Raw genomic sequence first — 21,839 nt, 5'->3', positions numbered from 1 at the left:
ACATATTAGGTTACATGGATAGGTGGTCGCTTGTGTATGTTCGGGGCCACTGTTATGATTCTGAGAGAGTTAAGTGGATATCGCTTGTTATCAAACTTTTAATTTTTATATTTTATGTTATTTTAGTGGTGTTAAGAATTCTCAGTCAGGCATGCCAACCTATACAGACATGTAACTACATGAAACGGTTGCCCTGACTATTGTCGTGAAGTGCACCCAGTTTTTGATAACGCAGTATGTTGGCAATGAGAGAGGGCTTTATGTCTTGTATTGAATGCGATTTTTTTCACTACTACGATGTCAAAGAAAAGCAACATGTGTAGACCTGCGGGTGCATGTGTGCCCTGCAGGTCTTTAACGCGGCAGGGACAGGCAGGGAAGTGATGCCGTATGATCTGGACATACACAGACACCTGCTCCTAGGGATCTGTCCCGGCTTTTGGAAATAAGTGATTCTTTTGTTAAGAAAATAGACCGGTCAGCATGTGATCAAAAATTAACAGGACGGGCTTGGCAAGGATATATTCACGTGACAAGGCGTGGGGAAGCACTAGAGTAGGGCAATATCAAGTGGCACTTAACGAAAGTATAGATTTTTGCCCCGTAGTAACCTTAGCTGTGGTATGATTTCAGCACGTTGGACAGAGGCACTGGAGTAGCTGCGCCTGGCGGACTAACACGGATTGGGACACCCATCGCCTTTTCCGTTTTGCAGTTCTTTTGCCAGCTAGGAAATTGTTCCACTCTTTCTTTTTCATTTTTTTTCTCTCATTTAAACGCTTGCTGTGGGAGCCCTGAGGTCAAAAACAAAAGGGGAGAAAGACCCGGGCGCCTAGAAGCCTCCTTTACTTTGCGCTCGGAGTTTTGTCGCCACTTAGAGCATGTGAAAGTTGAAATCTTAGAGCTGCCGTAGGGTGCGCGTGCTTTGCAAGCTCCACTTGGTGTGCAGCGTTAACTTTGGGAAATGCAAGCGTTGGTCTTGGAGATCTAACCACTGATAGTGGTTGTCAGCTTTTAAAAAGGTAAGAACTGTTTCTGTTTTTTATATATATCCAATGCCCCTAGAAAGGTTGTCAGTGTAGTCTCGCCTCATTTGTCATGCCAGATGTAGTTAGTGCATCTCAAATTGAAGTTTGATTACGATTATGAAAACATGTTGTCACGCTTTCGTGAATTCCCTGGCGTTGGATTCTGCTGGTGTCAGTTATCCATGAAGGCATCGGACTTATAAAATAAAACTGTAAACTTTGGATAATCTATCATTATAAGATATGCAGGTAACCATTATTATCATGATTTTACTGTTTTTTGACATCATGTCGTATGCAAAACGTTTACAAAGTTACCTTTGAAAATCATCCAAGATTGTGAATGACATGTGTATCATTTTTAAAAAATCGTTTGCTCGTTTATGTGGTGGTAGTTGAATACAACTGTAAAATTGTATGAGAAAAGTTAATTATATACGCTATATGCTTGTGAGTTGGCAATTGAAAATAATGTTTTTAAGTGCATGTCTATCGGGGCATTCTCCTGATTTGACGAAGGCTGCTTGCGGAATCCCGGGTCTTTGTACATGGAACTTGTATGCGCAATATCCACGCTTCGCTCCGGTGGCAGAATAATGGTGCATGTCTTAAATAAAATATAAGTATCAGCTCATTTTGGTAGTACACCATGTTTCTATCTATCTATCTATCTATCTATTTATCTATCTATCTATCTATCTATCTATCTATCTATCTATCTATCTGTCTATCTATCTATCTATCTATCTATCTATCTATCTAATCTCTTTCAATTCATCATGCCTATTTTGTAAGTCTGCCTCTACTATTGTTAAATCGTCGGGGTAATGTGTTTGGTAAATTGATTTGTAAGTGGTGCGGGCATCCGTATCGCTGTAATCGCTTCTGTAACAGCTCCCCCAGCCTCCGTAAGAGCAGATATATATGGTTTGTGTTTTTACTACAGACCGTTCGCTCGCTCTCCTCCGTTTCATTCATCCCGAGCCGCACTACGCCGCGAGCATCACCTGCTCCCCCCTTTTCATCCGCGCGCGGCTCAGTCAACACGGCAACAGTAGGAGACCACTTCCACCCGCCACAGATAACATTTCCCTTTAAACAAATTGTGAATTGCATGACCAAAATAGCCGGTAGAGGACAACGGGATGGCAAAGAAACGGTGTAGATAGAGCCTGCGGAACCAGTGTTAGGATAGGCGTGGTTAGATATTGCCAAATGTTATGGCCGGGTTAGATGGAGCTACAGATAAGATTGCTAGATAAACCCAGACTGAATGCTCTGCATTGGGCTCTGTGGAGGGGGAAAGGAGAATACCTCGCAAGATCTGGCAAAAACTAAAGACGTCAGCTTTTTGCTAAGTCTGCGAAGAATCGTTTCTGACTTTTGCGCCGACTAAGTTCTAGAAATTCGTCTCGGTTGCCGAGGAGGAAATGGAGGATGCAGCCTGTGTCCATTTTTTCTTTGTATCCGCTCCTGCTCCAAGAATTTGATTTCAGAGCGAAGCAATTGCATGGCAAACAGCCTCAAGAAAACCCCGAGATATCAACGCCCACAGGCGTTTCAAACTGCTCTGACCCACCAGGCGGAATACATTCAATGCATCAATTATCTGACTGTTTGTTTGTTTTCTTTCTTTAACATCTAATGACTGCACCTATTTCTTCGTGTTCTCTAGACTCACATGCTTAGTGGTCTAGCCTATTGATAACCAGCAATGAGCGTTTGTAAAAGTGTTTTTTGCCAGACAAAAAGACACAAGGTGATGAAACCGATTCTTTGTGCTGCAGCTCACCTCTTGATAAGTGCAAATTTCAACAGTTGTTATAACAATGACAGCAGAAATAACGGCAGAATATTATTATTACTGAAACTAAGTATGGGATTGTTCATGTTTTTATTAATATTGCAGTGATTTGATTATAATTGTTGCCATTACTGAAATAGTTTATACTGTGACGCACCAAACGAAAAGTCCTTTATTTGAATGAAATCGTTATCCGGGCGCTGTTGTGCAGCGATTCATAACCGATTAGATCTGCGACAAATTCAAATGTATTCAGTGGCGCTTACTGGCGTGCCTAAACAGTCCCTGGTATTGTTCAGTTAGCCGTATGGACTATTCTATTTACAATTTCTAAATATTTTGGGCTTTTTTTCTTCTTGGAAAAGCATAGTTTTTTTCCAGGGACAGGGCGAGACGTGGGTTTATGGTGTGGGTGTGGGCGCGAGGGGGAGGGGAGCGGAGGCGGGAGGAGGGGGGTGTGGGGGGTGGCACGACACACTTTGTATGTATGAAGGGTTTTTTATAGAACTTTCTGCAATGTACGTCATCGGATCAGTCCATAAATGGGGTTGTGTTGTCTTACCGAGAATCTCCCTCTTCGGCCCCCCTCTCCGCACTCTGAGCGCTGCAGAGCTGGGGTGGGCGTCAATAACAAATCTGAAGATGGTAGGTTTCATTAGAAAATGACACGAAACATTATCATGGTATCCTGTTTTTATAGTTTAAAGGCTAATTTGGTTCCTGAGAAGTGATGAGCGAACGATGGTGGTGGGAAATGCTTTGTCGGTTAAAAAAATGCTTCGTTCACCAAGACAACTTAATTAAGTTTTAAGAGATATACCGAGTTATTAACCGGAAGAATTTCATAATTCAGTTGCGTGCGTTGTGAATTAAGTCATATTAAACCAAATCCCCGTGGGAAATTACGAACCCGTAAGGTGGCTTAGGCTATAATGCAATATGAGTCAAAGATTCTGTAGGATTATGAGACATATAATAAGGCAGCAGTGATAGCAAAATAATAATACAAATAATAACAATATTATTAAAAATGATTATAATACTAATACAAATAATAATAAAAATAATGACACCAATAATATTATTACCTACAGGTAGGCGATACAAAACGAAAGTATAATGTCCATTTTAATATGTCATACCTGATCACTTCAATATCCCGATTTAATGTAGGCCTATGTAAATGCTTTAAAATTGTATTTTAAAAAATAAAAAAAAAACCTCTTCATAAATATATGATGGCGAGAGGTTGGTCACGCGGCAAACAGACAGCCTGCTTAAGGTTTCATCGCACGTGTAAAACGGCACACGGAACAATTGGACCCTTGTCTAAGACACCGCTCCGGATTTGACCGGGTGACTGTGGTGTTCACGCCGGTAGCCTACTGTAAAGGAGCGGTCAGGTGTGGGGAGAAGGGACGGGATGGCAGAGGTGGCGGACGATGTCCAACAAATGACACTCTTCTCGGCTGATGGACATTGCAAGTTCTGTGTGTGCGTGCGTGCGTGCGTGAGGAGCTGAGTGAGTGGGCGCGCTCTCGCGCGCCAGCCAGCGGGTTCCCGCACAGGGGGGCAACAGCGGTGCGGCTGTGTGGATTTATCACCGCGCTGTAGTGTTGACTTTTTTGTTGTTGCGCAGCTATGAATATGCAAATGCATTGTGTTAATGTTTCCCTGCATATTTATAAGTGTGACTGCTCATTTGTTGTTATATTGTAATGGGCTTTGTAATTATGTATGGATTTCAGTGTGTGACTGTGCATGTCTGTGTGTAAATTTGTGTGAGAATCTGATTGTGAGCATCTTCTGAATTCCTCCCTGACCTCCAGTATTTGGGCTGGGTCACGCTGAGGTGTGTGTGTGTGTGTGTGTGTGTGTGTTACTGGGGGTGGTGGGGGGTTCGCTCCGCTTGTTTTTCCACCCACCTGTGTGTTTTGCGCAGCGATATAAAGCCAAGCGGCTCTCTCGCAGAGCCTGCGTGTCCACCTGCCCTCCCTATCAATCGGAGGAGCTCACAGCTCGAGCGAGCAAGCACTAAGATTTAGTTTTGGTGCTTGGCAACAGACGCGCCACCAAGAGCCACCCTCAAACTAAACTGGATTTGCATTCAACTTCCTGGTATGTAAGGGATCATGGCTGAACCTATCTATCTATCTATCTATCTATCTAGTTCTTGTATGGTTGCTGGTCCATGTTCTTTAGGATGTGTGGAGCACCCTGGATGTGTGTGTGTTTGTGTGTGGCTGTGTGTGGAGGTTCGGATGCACTTGTTCCCATGTTCATAATATTCTCTCAAACTGGAGTTGACAAACTTACCATTGTTTCTATTCAGCAGCTCATGCAGCTAGTCTAATGGCGATGTTTGGTCCGTTACTAGGGAAACCATCAGCTGTTTTGCTCTTCGTCTTGCACAGTTGTGATGTTGGAGAATGATGGCTCTGTGATTTTCTGCGACTATCGCACCAACAATACTGAACTACGGCCGATATGCAAAAAACATGTAAAGCTGTCTCTAGATGCGAGCTCTCAGCCAAGGCCATGTCATGATCAACCATGCTTTGATTGTGTAACAAGTCGCATCAAGATCTTCGCAGAACTTTTATGAGTGCAGTGAAACATCTTGCTTTGCTCATGCCAGAAGCCGCCTCAGGGCCACATAATTACATTGCATTAGATTTTTGTGTGTATGTGTGTGTGTGTGTGTGTGTGCTTGTGTGTGTGTGTGTGTGTGTGTGTGTGTGTGTGTGTGTGTGTGTGTGTGTGTGTGTATGCACATCAGCTTTATTGACAGAGACGACAGAGGACATAGATAGAACCACAGTGCCATAGGATAGATAGAAGATGCCGAAGATCGTGTTGGAGCAGCTTACAAAGGCAACATGCGGACAAGACAAGACCAGCCTACAAATAATGCATACGTGCCCACTCCACGTAAGGCTCACGGGAACCTGCCCTGAGCCCTTGAGGGGCTGGATTACCTGTGCTAGCGAGGAGCACAAAGACCTTATGCAGGGCTAGGAGCGAAGGTCCAGGGGATACATTACCCCAACAGGAGGTACACACCACTAAGGATAGATTACCGCTGGCTGTGCTCTATACGTTGGTGGTGGTGGTGGTGGTGGGGGGTTGTACTGTATGGTGTATGTGTATGTGTGCATGTTGTTCATATGTGAGCAGAGTGTGTGTGTATTTGTCTGTATGTGTGTGTGTGTGTTTGCGTGCATGTGTGCGGGTATGTATGTAGGTGTGTGTGTGTGTGTTTGTGTGGGTGTGTGCATGCGTGTGTCTGTGTGTGTGTGTGTGTGTGTGTGTGTGTGTGTGTGTGTGTGTGTGTGTGTGTGTGTGTGTGTAATGTCAGCCTTTGACGCAATCAGGTAAACCTGTTGCAGTTGCTCTCACTCTTGTCTGACTCAAAATGGAAGAGGTCTGCAATCCATACCGATTTGCCAGAGTGTCGAGGCTTTAGTCATAGTCATCACTCTCTCTCTCCCATGCTTCTTTCTCTCTCTCTCTCTCTCTCTACATTCTGTTTTTCTTCCTTTCTTCTATTCTTTTTTTATTTCTTTTTCAATCTTTGTTCTTTTACTTTTCTCTCATTCTACCATTCTAATCTCTTCCCCTCTCCTCTCTTCTTCTTTCTACCTCTTTCTCTCTCTCTCTCCTCCTTTCTCTCTCTCCCTCGCTCCCTCTCTCTCTCTCTCCCTCCCTCTCTCCCTTCTCTCTCTGTGAATGAGGCAGAAGGATTCAGTGAGGAGTCAGGAGCTGGCATGATCGCATCATTGGCAGGAGTTCTCTGGACTCCTCTGAGTCACATATATCAAAACACACAACAACTGGAAACGTGCCGACTCACACTGGGCTTATCCCCACACACACACACACACACACATACACAAATACACGTGCATATGCACACAAACACACATGCACGCACACGCACGCACACACACACACACACACACACACACACACACACACACACACACACAGTCAATGAATGGGAGTTACTGCCATACATACAGGCTAAATGTGACTGACAATTAAGGATCTTTAGTGGGGGCAATTGTTCTACAGCCCAGCATCAGACTGACTGACCGATACTTTTCTGTCTGATCCTGTTTTGTGTGATTACCAGTGGGGTGGGACTAGTGCAGGCACACACTGAGGCCCATAGCAAAGTGCTGTTATCATGGCCAAACACAAAGGATGATGGGAGCTCAGAGACACTGCAAAAACTCACTATGACTGAGTAGAATTTTCTGGATTCCATCCGATTTCCCCATGTGCTTCCCTCATGCCGAGCAGGGGGCTTCGCCCGTGGGGTGGCACCAAAGGCAGGGGTGGCACCCATCCCATCACTCCCCAGGGAGGGGAGAGAGAGGCCTGGGCACGCGGGCTGGGCTGGTCTGGTCCTGCGGTACGTGTCTTTGAGAAAGCCGAGGTGACGTCATTAGCGACCCGACCTATTGGATAGAGAAACGGCCATCGCTTCTGACGCCGCTCTGACTCTCTCAACATTCAACATTCCGGAACACTCTGGAACTCTGGGAACTGTATTCTGAGAAAAAAAAGTGACATAATGGTAGAGCAACCAAAACATTTTTTTCCAAGGAACAAGATGGTGGCACTGAAGGATACCAGATTCATTCAAATGCTTTAATGAAGACAGAGATTCTCAAAATTACTTATAATAGCATAATACACTGATAAGACTGTAGCAACTGTATAAGATATGTCATGACAGAAATCCCATGTTAGAGGGAAAATTAACAATCAACAGGTGCAGATTCCATTTGAAGTTCAGATGCACATTTAACCTCTTTTTTAAAAAAAAAAAACATTTTGCATATTTTTCGTTACACAACCTATAAGAGATAAACACTTTATTTATCTACACTGTTTAATCAATGTGTTTTTGTGTATGAAAGTGAAGTATCCTACTTATGTATCATCATACATATTACATTTGACTCACTCTCTCTCACACACACACACACACACACATACATAATACATACACCTTACATACACCTACACACTCTAAGATATTCATGGTTGGGTATATGGGTATGGTAAAGTTGAGATTTGCTATGAGCGGAGTCTGTGTGCAAATTACAGCCCAAAGGAGATCAAATCCGGGGCCTTCCGGTGCTTTCTCTCAGTCTGCCTTTAACAGCATGAATTATTGACTTATTGTATACTTTTTTAATCTGCACTGTGCTGTCTGGGGTCTGTGTGCACCCTGACAAACCCTTGTTTGCTTATCTTTTCCTTTTTTTGATCCCCTAATGAGATGCTGAGTGATTTATTTATGAATTACCTGCGTGAAGCGACCTCAGCGTGCTGTGTGTGTGTGTGTGTGTGTGTGTGAGAGAGAGAGAGAGAGAGAGAGAAAAAGAGAGGTGCATTTTTTTTTCTTGGCGTCATGTCGCTCAGCAATTGCTGATGCAACTGTTTGTCATCCAGAGTTTGGCCTAACCTCCTGTGATCCACTGGGATGGGCTATATTCATCTTGGCTAGTCCCTGGGAGTTTAACGTGTGTGTGTGTGTGTGTGTGTGTGTGTGTGTGTGTGTATGTGTGTGTGTGTGTGTGTGTGTGTGTGAGTGAGTGAGTGAGTGAGAGAGAGAGTTGAATAGCTTGTGTGTGTGTGTGTGTGTGTGTGTGTGTGTGTGTGGTGTGTGTGTGTACGTACGTGTACACACACGCATGCTTATGACAGAGCAGGTGTGTATCTCCTCTGTCCTGCTGTGCCGCGCCTTGCGGGGCCCCCCTCCACCTCATTAGCCAGGTTGAGAGTGATCATCCTCATCCCGCGGTTACTCCTCCACGCATCTGGCCTTGGCCTGCGTCCAGCTCCTATGGCATCGCAAGGGTAATGAGCATTTTCTCACCCCTCCCATCCCCACAACGCACTAGGCTAAATCAGCCTCTTTGGTGCCAGAAACTTCAAGTATGGCACCACAGCCTGCTGCCCTTGCGCCTGTGAGTGTGTAATCGTCTTCAGGAAATGGAGAGCAGTGGGGAACTACTCCCCATGTGAGTTCTCTGCGTGATCTTTAAAAATCGCCAGAGCTGGATTGGACTGCAGAAACCCACTGGGCCAGCTAATGCGAAACAGAGTGACACTCAATGTCCTCTCTCTCTCTATACATCTCTCTCTCGCTCTTCGCTCTCTCTCTCTATATCTCTCTCTCTCTCTCTCTCTCTCTCTCTCTATACATCTCTCTCTCTCTCTATACATCTCTCTCTCGCTCTCTCTCTTTCTCTATACATCTCTCTCTCTCTCGCTCTTCGCTCTCTCTCTCTCTCTCTATACATCTCTCTCTCTCTCTTGTTGCTGACCAGAGTTGGTGACCAGAGATTCCGTTAACATTGTTCAAGTGGACACCTCGGCTACATTGATCTACATCGTCCACCTGTTGACTCATGTGGGAAACACATTCTCCACCAGGCTCTCCCTCTCTCTGTCTTACACACACACACACACACACACAAACACACCCTTTCCTATAGATAGAGAGGGTGGTGCAGAACAACCAACATCTGGTGCATTATATCAGAGTTGCTGTGTGTGTGTGTGTGTGTGTCTGAGGGAGGGGGGATCTGTCAAGAGTGCTGACAAAGGGCTAAGATATGGCAGCTTGTGGAGATCTGTTACTGCCTAGACTGTTGATGTGGCGAGGAGGACGCCAGGTGGGAGAGGAGGGAGACGCTTACCTTTGAAGCGCACCTTTTCTACGCTCACAATGATGAAATATCCAATTCATATGGTGATCTACTATCTGTCAGCTAAAGGGGACTAGGGAACTCTAGACAGCTCCATTCAGCAATGACAAAAAGACTGATACTGGCCCTACTCATAGCCACAAGAAAACGCTCATATGCCTTGATCCATACATACAGGTGAGAATATGTTTACTTAACACCACTGTCAGGTATATGTTATTTTCCTTTTATGTATTTGTAACCAATAGTCTGTCACAGATGGATTTAGAATAACCTGCTTGAAACGAGTATTATCTATCATAAGCATACACGATTGTTGCTTTTGACAGGTACATTCCAATGGTTCAAAAAGCAGCTGTGTAGATTACAGAATTGGACAAAAGCTGCCCTACGTTAAAACAAAGTGTAAAAACTACACGTCGAAAGGAATGTAAATGTATGGCTCCGATTCGATGAAAATGATAACTGACTTAAGAATTGAGTTCAGTTTGTTTATGGAACCTTATTGTCCGTCCTGTGGCCAACCGACTCAACTGTCCAAAGTAATACTCGAACAAAGATTTCTATAAAGCCTCTATACTGAATGCGCAGTAGCCTACAACCGCAAATGGGATGAGTGTGTTGTTGTTTGTAGTTTCTGTGTCTTTATAGTATTTGCTACCATGAAGAATTCACCAGACATGCAGTTGAGAACATAGGTGACCAAAGCTGCAAAGTGATACGGTACTGGTAAACTTGATAGCATGGATTATTCTGCACCGACAGATCTTTCAAGCCCGGTCCGCCAAACCGGAATACCCAAGAAGAGAATTTTTGCAGCAAATGCAAAAATAGCCTTCAGTTTGGACATCATCACCTGGTACGACTGCATCCAGGATGAGTAAAACGCTGTATTTCTTTAGCATTCTATAAGCATTACGCGCGGTGATGTTGAATGGTTGACGAAGGGAGGGGGTGGGTACGCGGAGACTTTCCGATGTTACTTCAGACTCATGCACTCGGTTGGTGAGCATCAGCCGGTAGTGGAGTCACATGTTGCAACGTCACGCCGGAGTTAGTTAGCCTACTGTAGTTGCGCGCTATGAAGTCGTCATTTCAAGCTCAAGAGGTCTCCGGTCGCGCAACGTCTTGTGTGCTAGCATGCACCCCTTCCGCCTAAACCCATCTGCAAAGGATACGCTCAGTCATGGGAGTCCGTTACCTCAACCATGCAATTTCCACCATCAATAATTTAATCTATTTGCTCCAAAGCTGAAGACAACGTGAAGCAGCCGGAGAAAACGGAAGGGAAATACAACGAAATAACCATAACAATTACGCAGCGCGTTCTCCAAAACATCCCAGATGACTCGATCCTGTTGATTGGTCTCTTTTACGACTGGACAGTAAGAGGTAGGCTGTGTTGCCTGTTTTTCTCTGACTTTCGTAGTGTTTTTTTTTTTTTTCCAAATCTTGGGAAAGCAGACGGCGGAGTTCAACTAGAAGTAATCAAGTGGTGGCCCCGGGAAAGGCACCGACTCGGGCGCAGTTTGAAAGAGCGGAGTGAAACCTTATCTTCGCGTTCATTAATAAGAAACGCCGTTATTATGTTGATTGAATTTCTAATGTGCAACAGGAAAGGGGTCAGTGGAGGCAGAGTGTTCGATGCTTCTGTCCTTTTTACTTGAATATCCAAATGAGCTCTTAGCGTCAAAGGCATCTTGTATTAGATAATATACTGAATATCACTGAAATTCATATCATGCGACTTTTTTAACAATAATTTACAGAGGGATGTTGCCTTAACTATCAGTTCGTGTATCCCAAATCACATAGGTATCGGTATTTCTAGCCTGCAACCTTAACCCATCTTTGCGTTAATAAAATATGCGGTGTCAGAACTGTAAAGGCATTAGTGGAATTTCGTGGAGATATGTGATGAATGTCCTAATTCTTTTTGCTCGTACTAGGAACTATAATCAGTCGTTAAAGTGATTGTTTCTCACACACTGGAAGCAAAATGCTTAGGTTAAACAATTTTAGTTTGGTGTGCTCATTAAGACCTCATTGGAAACTTGAGACCTTACGCATAGGTTTACCTACTGGTGTTGAGTCTAGGTCTCCTATAAACGGGACAAGATGACAACGCAAAGATAAATAGGATACAAACGCCCATTCTGAGTGGTGATGTAAACTCGTGATAAACTCAATATGCGTCGTCAGACGTGTATATTGTATGATGAATAAGGAATATGCAATGGATGCGTGGCTAAATATAGACTTGTTCGTATGTTTCCGTTCCGTATCACCCCAACTATCTAGACCGCCGTAACGATCTAGAAAAGTTCCCCTAGACGGAATCTGAGAAGACACTTCGGATTCCAGAGCAGGGCAGAAAGTGAACCAAATCTTGGGTGATGGTTTTGAAGTTAAACAAAAAGACTTGCCTAATGTGTAGTCTAATTTAGAATTGAAGATAAACACATTCAATTGATCATGCACATCATAGTGAACTTATAATAAAATGTACACTCTTTAGAAGTAGATAATCTATTATATGTCAGTCTGTATGTCCGATTCTCACTGGCTATCTGTCTGAACGTATGTCGATGGTTGTCAGTTTGCCTTGCCCCACCAGCAGCTTGTGTTCTTCTATGTGCATGTGTGCGCGCCTGCGAGCGCGCGCGTGTGTGTGTGTGGTTGACATACTACAGCTTGTTTGGCCCTTTAGCTGGGCTTGAGTGTCTTTGCGATTTACACAGTCAAATGCGCCATCTACTGCATGGTCCTGGCAAAGTCCGTCTGCGTGTTTTTCGATTGGCTTGTTCTTCAAAGTGGAGCCGAAGATGTTTCATGGTCCTCTACTCAATGTTTCCGGTTTGATATGAAGGACATAGTTGATCTCACATTATTAACATCTACATTGATTTTGATATCTCAATTTATTTTATCTTTTTTATGGCGGGCGTGTAATATTCCATTGAACATTGCTAGGGCGCGATGGAAACCCACCGGAGAGGAGGGGAAACGATGCGGAAAACAGCACTCAACAGAGGAAAAAACACATACTGGAAGATGTGTCCCGGTCTTGTGAATGCCTGTCCTTTCTCCTATTACGCGAAGACCGGTGCGCTATGAATAAATAATAACAAACGCGAATGTTTAATTTGCGAAGTTGCCCCCCCCCCCCCTCCCCCCTCCACAGGCTTGCATCCCGATTAGACCGAGGGCGCTTTCAGTTATGCTTACTGATGCTTGATGCTTTGGTGTTGCTTTGCCACGGTCTTTTCCCCCGTGCGAACTGTTTGAAATGTACCTCTTGGCAATCGGATGGTCTGTCATTAAACAGCGAGAATTATTAGAGTGGAGCCGTTCGCCTGTGTGCCAGAGAGTACTGCGCAGGTGTTTTTGGGATGGGACGGTGAGAATGAGTGACTCAGTCCGAAGGCATGCGAACACAGACTTGCAAGGAATAAATTGGAACTAATAGGGCCACCGGGACGCACTTTGCTCGAGATTGTCCCATCAGTACACTATGCAAGCAGCTGTACCAGATTGATTGTCGAGATACTGTCTGTCACCATGGAAAGGTCCAAAATACACCTTGCAACACTTAGTGTGACGTCGCAGTCAGGAGGTACTCTTAACTCTCCAAAATTGTTGCCATGCCTCAAAAGGCTTCTTCAATGTAGTCTACCTCACACTGGTCGTGTGGTTGCCCCGGGAGACCTGTGTATGCCATGTGTGTGGAGGTCTGAAGTTGCCAAGTGTGACCATGGAAAAAGTAAATGTTGTAATTGATAAGCTTGTATGTAGTTCAGAATTGCATACATAAATACTACCTGAGCTTGTAAGGAATGGAAAATGGCACTGTGCCTCAGATATAAGTTTTGCTGCATTTATGTCAAAGGGAGCAGGCGACTTTACACTTGAATTTGGTATATTTATTGTATAGTTGGGAATGGACACTGAGAGATGGTTGGTAACTATTCTCTACTGGTATTCCTGTAGACATAGAGAACTTGAAGATAAACATGGTTCTATCTCAGGACTCTTTTGTCAGGTATGAGTGGAGTTTGTGTTAATAGCTGAGAGACATGAGCAAACAGAGACACACGAGACGAGCCATGCAAAGGTGAGCCAGCCGCCCGCCCTGCCTTACCTGCCTGGCGGAACACAAATGAACAGGTGCACACTGCCGCTTTTCACATATCAAAGACCATAGAGCCATGCCAAACAACAGATCAATCAAACGAGCCAAACTTTTGGCAAAGCACTCTGTGTACTTAGATTAATTATCCAACAGCACTAATATTTTAGGGATAATCTTTCCTCCCCTGTACACTGTGTTTTTTTTCTGTGTTGCTGACAGTGATACAACAGACACCTTCAGGGCAATGTTGCAGTGTGTGTGGTTAGCAGGAAAAGGCAAGAAGGGGTTGCAAACAGAAACTGCTTTATGAAGTGAAATGCACCCTTTTTCAGGCTTAGTTGAGTTATCTGCAGTGCAAATGACAAGCAGGATCTTGTGTGTGTCTTTGATGTACCAGAAGTGTTGAAAACTGGGATTGCTGCACTCTAAGGCTTTTTGTGTGTGTGTGTGTGTGTGTGTGTGTGTGTGTGTGTGTGTGTGTGTGTGTGTGCGTGTGTGTGTGTGTGTGTGTTAGTGTTAGTAAGTGTGTGCAGTTTGATGTGAGAGAAAAGAAAGAGGGGTCTCAGCACTGAGCCTTGGGGGACATCAGCATGGATAGGATTTGTTCCCAGACAGTTTGACACTTAAAACCGCCTTTCGAATCAGACTGTGAGCTCTTTGCCAGGCATAAACCAAAGGACTATTTGGCAAGGGTGTCTCAAGCTAGATGGAATGTTGTAATCAGTATTGATCATAGCCTTCCCTGAGTTCAAGAAGGACACATTCTTTTCAGATAGATAGATTTTCAATAATTGACCCTTGAGAGTTGACGTTGCATTGTCCCAACTTGTGACACATTAAACATATTTATTTTGCAGAGGTAGAAATCAAGAAACCGGCACGTTCAGGAAAAAAAATCATCTCTGTGGAGATGTGGTGTATGAAGCAGGCTGGGTTATTCTGATGGAGCCCCAGAGTGACAGTGGGACTTGCGTGGGCTAGATTGCGTTTTAAACGGTGGGTGAGTGAGAGCATGAGCCATATTGATTGTCTTGATGGGAACAGGAAACAGGCTAGAACGAGTTAGAACTAAAAAAAAAAAAAAAAAAAACTGGTTTGTTGCCCCCTGCTGAGAGTAGGAGACTCATTCAGGAGGAGAGATGGTGCGATTGGCGCAAGATGAGTAGACCTGCCCCCGAACATACACTCTCTCTCTCTCTCTCTCTCTCTCTCTCTCTCTCTCCTCTTCACTCTTCTCTTCTCTCCATCCCTCCCTCTCCACCTCCCCCTGCCATTCAGCCCCCCAAGGGAGACGGCCAGAGACGTCATCAGGGTTGTTATGCTGCGAAATGACGCGGCTTTCAGGCCGCCCCTCCCCTCCCCTCCCCTCCCCACCCTTTCTCCTCTCCCTCCCTCTCCCTCATCTCTCATCTCTCCCCATGCAAGAAAACACATTTTATTTCATCACGACAGTACAGTATGAAATAAGAGATGGTTTATCAGCAGCACCTTGTATTTAAACACAGACAAACCGTCCTGACGCAGCTATGTGGTTTGCAGTCAAATATAGGATATTTAAAATAGTTTTGGATTAAAGATATATTGTGTTTACTATCTTTCCTGTCCTAAGACCTTTTCTCCTTGCGTGCTTTCCTTTTGTGTTGTTGTCAATGAGGTGCTCCCTCTTCCTCTTCCTCTTCCTCTTCCTTTGGAGCTCCCCTTATCATCACCAGATATGATAACTCTCCAGCCTGCTCCGTCCTAAACACCATGCATGCACCCTGCTTCAGCATCCGTGTCATTGGGACATTGAGAGACAAAGCATTCTCAACTCATTGGAAGACAAAGCTTTTTTGCTGCTGATGAGGGGAGCCTTATAGCACAGATGACCACTGGTGTGGGCAGACCTGTTTTCTCAGACCCCAAACTGTCCGACGTCACTCTTTAATAATAAAAAAAAGCAGTGCGCAGAAGTTCTGGCAACTCTTAAAACCCAGACTTGGTGAAAAGAGATACGACAGATGTTTGCTAATTGGGTTGTCTGTGAAACTGGGACAGCCACTGGGCTACATTTGTGCTCACAGAGCAGCCAGTTTGAGGACATTTTGGAGACCTGAGTGTTTTAAAAAGGTGGTGGTGGGGGGGGGTGAAGGCGTCCCAATTACACCTCACAGCTCAGGGAAGCCGCTCTCTCACGCTCCCTCCCTCTTTGGATGCTCCACTCCACTCCCCAGAACCCAAGTTATTCAGAGACTTTGTTGAGCAGGGTATTTTTGTAAACGATTAGTGCAGGCAGTTGCTGATGTGGTAAAAACCCGATCTCCTTTTTCCACTGCCTAATGCACCGGGCACAGACAAGCAGGCAGGCGCACAGGAGGGAGGGAGGGAGGGTGAATGGACGGAGGGGCGGGCAGTTTTCATGCTTGTATGACCCGTGTTTGCACGAGGCTCCTCCATCTCATTAGGATTGATTGAGGCATCAGAGCTGTGAGCCAGTTGGTCTGAGTGTGTGTGTGTGTGTGTGTGTGTGTGTGTGTGTGTGTGTGTGTGTGTGTGTGTGTGTGTGTGTGTGTGTGTGTGTGTGTGAAAGAGATAAAGAGAGAGTGAGAAGGAACATGTGTGTTTTTTGAAGGTTGTTTTTACAGAGGGTAAAGAAAAAATGCCCCTGCTGCGTATTCCAAAACATGTGTGAAACATATAGTACACACACACACACACACACACACACACACACACACACACACACAAACACAAACACACACACACACACGCTTTGTGAAGAGCAACGCGTCACAGATCCCAGGGACGCGGCACTCATTAAGCACAAGGATGTGAGATTCTGAATCGAGAGTGTGGGACTCCCAGGCTGCCTATTTATAGCCCCCGTATCTCCATGGCGCTGGCTGTGGGGCTGGCAAATCACAGGCGCGGCCCCAGACACCAATTAAGAATGAAACAAATGCCTTTTAGGCGAGGCGTGGCCCCTGTGCCTGGCACTCGAGCCCACCGCGCCAGCCTCCTCCACCGCCGCTGCCCAGGGACCCAGCGCACCTCGGCGCCCGATGGGTTCCGCTCCGCGCAGCCACGCGCGTTGCCGCGCCGCGCCACTCCTCTCTCCGGCCACCAGCAGCAGGCAGAGGGGAGAGCCAGGGGACGCCTCGCTGCACACGGGGGCTATTTTTAACACACACACACACACACACACACACACAAGCATTCACACTCCCGTTTCCCTGGAAGAGGAAAGGGGCAGAGCTGGTTGTTAGATTTTCTTTCTGAGTGGCGGTGTGTGTGTGTACGTTCCTCGTCTTCTCTTGTTGTTGTTGTATGTGTGTGTGTTTGTTGTGACACATTCCCTACGGAATGCGCTGGGTGTTGTTGTTTGACGTTGTGGGTTGTTGACTACGGCACATGGTGTGGCACAGCACAGCTCGGTACGGTACGGTGCGGCGGGAGGAACTCTGGGATGCCCACAGCCGCGCTCGATTGCCGTGACTCTTAGGGGGGGCTTCGCCGAGGTAAGGATGTGTTTCTCCTGGAGGCAGAGCAGCGATTCCCTCTCTCTCTGTGTGTGTGTGTGTGTGTGTGTGTGTGTGTGTGTGTGTGTGTGTGTGTGTGTGTGTTTTGTTTAATAGGGCAGCCCAGTCATTTTCATCGGACGTAGGCTGCCAAATTCACGTCTGCGTCAGTTCGTTGCCAAAAGGGCTTAGAATGCAACAGAATGGAACCGCATCTCTTTTTGTTCCTTTCTTTCTCTCCTTCCTTTTCTCTCACCCTTCTGTCCATCTATCAGTCTTCCCATTCCTTCTCTCTCTTTCTCTTTCTCTCTCTTTGCATCAGTCTTTTTTGCACTGGAATATGTCCATGTAGTAAGTAGTTCATCGGCATGTCCCCATCCTGCCTCTGGACCCTGTGGCTGTAGCTGAGGCTGCGGTGTCCTACCCGCTGTACCCTGGGGTGAGACAGAGGATGAGGGAACCTGAATGATGAGCACGCATCACACTGTTTGCCATTCATAAAATGATCGCAAACTGTGAGCTTGTATAGCAGTATTCATAACCAAGGGCTCCATGCACTAAAATGATCGCTTGAGAGTGTGAAAATATCACAGATGATCACTGTAATTTTGTCAGATTATATTGCTTGTTAATTACAAGTGCATTGTACAAATGCATAGTGGCGTGATTTTAAGAAGTCTTCTTTCCTTAAGTGTTTCTTCTCATGTCTCTGAACCCATTTCTTAAATGCCGGGCTCAGTTAATGTGCCATGGATGCAGCTGGCATATGTGAAAAAATACAACAAGTACAGATTTATTGCAGGTGACATTTCCACCATAAACGGTCAATTTATCTGTCTCCACTTATGCCCCGTATATTTTCTCTGTAATCTCCCGTCAAGGAGTAATTGAAATACAAGACATCCGTCTCTCTCCGGTTCAACATCTAAGATAACAAATGTCATCATCCTCCAAATCACTGTGTTTTCAGTGATGTCATATCCTGTGCTTGATTGCCCGTCCTGGTGACACAAGCCAGATCATACAGTCTTCTGGGCCGGGGGGGGAGGGGGGGGCTCAGAAACATTGTGTTCTCTCCTTTCAAGTCCATTCTGCTCCTTTGGTTCTTCTCTCCTCTCTTCTCCTCTCCTCTCCACATCCTCCTCTCCTCTCTTTCTTCCTCCTCTCTCTTCTCCTCTCAAGCCACATACAGATAAGTCTGTTTCATAGCAGTACTCTCATTGTTTTTGTCTGACTTCTACTAACCAGTAAACAAGGTGCTCCCGTTGTGTGTGATGTCTTATGTACGCGTAGTGCAATGTTAGTCATTAGAGCAGAACCGCCTCTCTGTGCATTGAGATGGATGCTGGTAATATTGGGCTGAAGTACGCAGAGACGTATATATTACGTGGCGTGAGCTGTAGGTAACCTGAATAGCGTCCATCACTAAATTGGCTCTGATTTGGCCCTGATTTGACGCTCATTTGGACCTGACTTGGCCCTCATCTGGACCTGATGGGGGGGGGGGGCTGGGTGCCGAGTGTGGGTACAGCAGGCACAAGGACTGCACGACTGACTGGGTGGCGGGTGGGAGGGTGTCATGGCTGCGTTGCTACGGGTGACACAGGGGGTGGGTGGTTTCAGCCGGAGCTGGAAGCAGGGGATTGTGGGAGCCCCAGGGGGCTGGTAGGGGGCTTGGTGGAGCGCTTTAATGATACTCTACAGTTCCTGCGTATAGCAGCAGCATCTCACACCATGTTGATGAGTTGAGCTATTAATGCACTCCCCAAAGGCTGTCACACAGATATCTGAAAAAAAGTAACACAAATAACAGAGAGGTGGGGATCACACACACACACACACACACACACACACACACACACACACACACACACACACACACGTACTGGCAATACACTGAGGACAACTGCGAGAGGTGTGCAGTTGCAGGTGATTCTGGGTGAAATATGCTCTCAGTTGAGTCTTGCATCAGTGTGTGTGTGTGTGTGTTAGGAGTGTCAGTGTGTGTGTGTCAGGAGGACAGTCCAAGTGTGTGTTGGGGAGGGACGGGCAGGTCCATTAATCAGGGCTTAATGTAAAACTCTCAGACATTACTCCTCCGCCGACAACAGGAAATGCGTCTCCTTTCTGTTTTTTTTTCCTTTCTGTGCATCGTATAAAGGAGATAGAGGGAAGCGAAATGGATAATTACTGGCTAAGGACGTCCAGTGAAGTCCAGTGAAGTCTTTCAAACATTCAAACCTAAAACCGTGAAGATGAACACCGTGTAGTTTTGTTCCAATATAAAAAAGTGCAACCCCATGCTATAGAAAACCTGTATTTATAAGAATGACTTGCATATAATAACTGATATAACAAAAATGATTGAATTGATTAAAAGTGATTATAAAAATTAAGTTTTATTTTTGATAACAATTACAAAATTAACATGTTTTTCTCTCTCTCTCTCTCTCTCATCTTTTCATCTCTCCTCATTTCTTTCTTCTATCATCCCTCTCTCTCTCTCTCTCTGTCTCTCTCTTCCAGTTCCAACAGGTTAGAAGAGTGATGACCATCCTGTTCCTTACTATGGTTATTTCATACTTCAGTTGCTTAAGAGCCGCGCCCCTGAGAGAAGGCCCAGGTGTGCGGGGGCACCGAGTGGAGGGCTACCTGGGCGTCGCGGCGACCGCCGGCCGAGGAGGCCACGGGACTCCACAGAGTGGGGGCGGACTGCCCTCACTCTCAGACACTTTCGAGCAGGTGATCGAGGAGCTGCTGGAGGGGGGGGAAGGCGGCAGCGACCCGCAGGGGGGCAGCGAGGGGTCCCAGGGAGGGGGGGGTCCCGGCTCCGCGGGCTCGGCGGCGGCGGCAGTGGCAGCAGCAGCGGTGGCGGCGGAGGCCAAAGACGTCGACCTGTACGCCTCGCGCGTCATGCTAAGCAACCAAGTGCCTTTGGAGCCGCCGCTGCTCTTCCTGCTGGAGGAATACAAAAACTACCTGGACGCCGCGAACATGTCTATGCGCGTCCGGAGGCACTCGGACCCCGCCCGGCGCGGAGAGCTGAGCGTCTGTGACAGTATTAGCCAGTGGGTGACCGCCGTGGACAAAAAGACGGCCATAGACATGTCTGGACAGACCGTCACCGTCATGGAGAAGGTCCCCGTGCCCAATGGTCAACTGAAGCAATATTTTTACGAGACCAAATGCAATCCGCAAGGATACACAAAGGACGGCTGTCGGGGAATAGACAAGCGGCACTATAACTCACAATGCCGGACAACCCAGTCATACGTGCGTGCACTCACCATGGATAGCAAAAGGAAGATCGGTTGGCGGTTTATACGGATAGACACGTCCTGTGTTTGCACACTGACCATTAAGAGAGGAAGATAGTGTATACAATGTATAGATTTTATTGAGAGTTCTAAAAAAGAGAGAAAAATATCTATTTGTATATATACATAACAGGGTAAATTATTCCGTCAGATGAAAATTTTATGGACTGCATGTAAAAAAGATGAAGTTTATACAGTAAAGTGATACTACAGTCTATTTATTGAACATATTCATGACCTTGTAAACAATTAAAAAAAGATCTGATCAGTCATTCGCGCCCAGTTTAAATTACTATATCACATTCCTCGAGACATTGTGTTCTTTTTTATGTTGCCAAGAATTCGGTCCAGTCAGAAGATACAGGAGGGGGAAGACTCCCATATTTAAAAAAAAAAAAACGAGAAAAAACTTGCATGCTGCTTCTATTGTGAATTGAGAAACTGTCCACTTTGGGAAACAAGGAAATGATTACTGACCAAAACATTCCGTTTACATTTTCAGCAGTTCAAGGGTTGTCCTCCTCTAAGTACACTACTTTATCTGTTTACTATTCAAATCTTCTCAAGGTAATGTTGAAATTACATACTATGTCAAGGTGCTGTTGTCAAAGCTTTGCTGTTTTATTTTTTTATCCCCACAAGATGAAAGGAAAAAAAAGATATAAAAAAAGATATAAAATTTATTCATTGACATATGTTCTGGATTAATATAATTCATTTTGTATGTTGTGAAGTTGTTTGCAATATTAAATTGAAATATTTGAAGAAATAAAAATGACTATAGGCAACTGAAAAACAAAACCAATGTTGATACAGTTTGAGCACTCCCACCACTGTGTGAGCACAGCACAGCTTCGAAAGAAAAGAAACCTAAAAGAAAGAACCCAGGTTTTGCTCAGGTCTGAAACCAGCTCTTCCGACTCATGGATGACAGCACTTTATGACGCGTCACGCAACTCACAAACACTCAGCAGCATTTCTTTTTACAAACATGTGCTGCATGAACAGCTCTCCTTACATTTAAAAACAAAATGATTGACAGTTTTAAAGAAGAATGATCCTATACCCCAATTTCTGAGAGGAGTCACTTGTAAAGGTAGGTGGTGATTGAAGGAATGTCTTCAGTAATGTGATGTCTCTGATGTAGTTCTGGAGCTGAACACATATAGTTAACAACAACTACAAGACTCCTTCATATGCAAACAAAGCTGATAAGGCAGCTGGAAGAACTGGTGTGCCATACATGAATGGGTGAATGGTTGCTCCCAGTGAGTACTCTTACTCTGAGAGCACTTTATATATAGTATACTTCACTGGGTACCCATGTCTCCCA

At 45.3% G+C, this 21,839-nt stretch overlaps 1 protein-coding gene across 9 annotated transcripts in view; it reads left to right on the top strand.

The window, feature by feature from the left end:
* bdnf (brain-derived neurotrophic factor) overlaps positions 1-21,201 on the top strand; it is a 22,249-nt gene extending 1,048 nt beyond the window's left edge. For 2 of the 9 annotated variants that reach the window (XM_042075050.1, XM_042075044.1), the window contains exon 2: positions 19,716-21,201. In XM_042075050.1, the coding sequence (XP_041930984.1) occupies positions 19,737-20,564 (828 nt within the window). In that variant the 5' untranslated portion in view covers positions 19,716-19,736 and the 3' untranslated portion in view covers positions 20,565-21,201. Of the gene's footprint in view, positions 1-908; positions 1,023-1,189; positions 1,278-2,062; positions 2,788-3,440; positions 3,478-6,790; positions 6,822-9,134; positions 10,953-16,800; positions 17,190-19,715 lie in introns of those variants that run through there. The other 7 variants (XM_042075049.1, XM_042075048.1, XM_042075043.1 and 4 more) reach the window with 7 other exon arrangements.
* The last annotated feature ends 638 nt before the right edge of the window (positions 21,202-21,839 follow it).

This window comes from Alosa sapidissima, chromosome 20 (genome assembly GCF_018492685.1).
Source record: "Alosa sapidissima isolate fAloSap1 chromosome 20, fAloSap1.pri, whole genome shotgun sequence".
NCBI lineage: Eukaryota > Metazoa > Chordata > Actinopteri > Clupeiformes > Clupeidae > Alosa > Alosa sapidissima.
The sequence above is the reverse complement of the archived record's forward strand: the minus strand, read 5'-3'. Positions and strand labels throughout refer to the sequence as shown.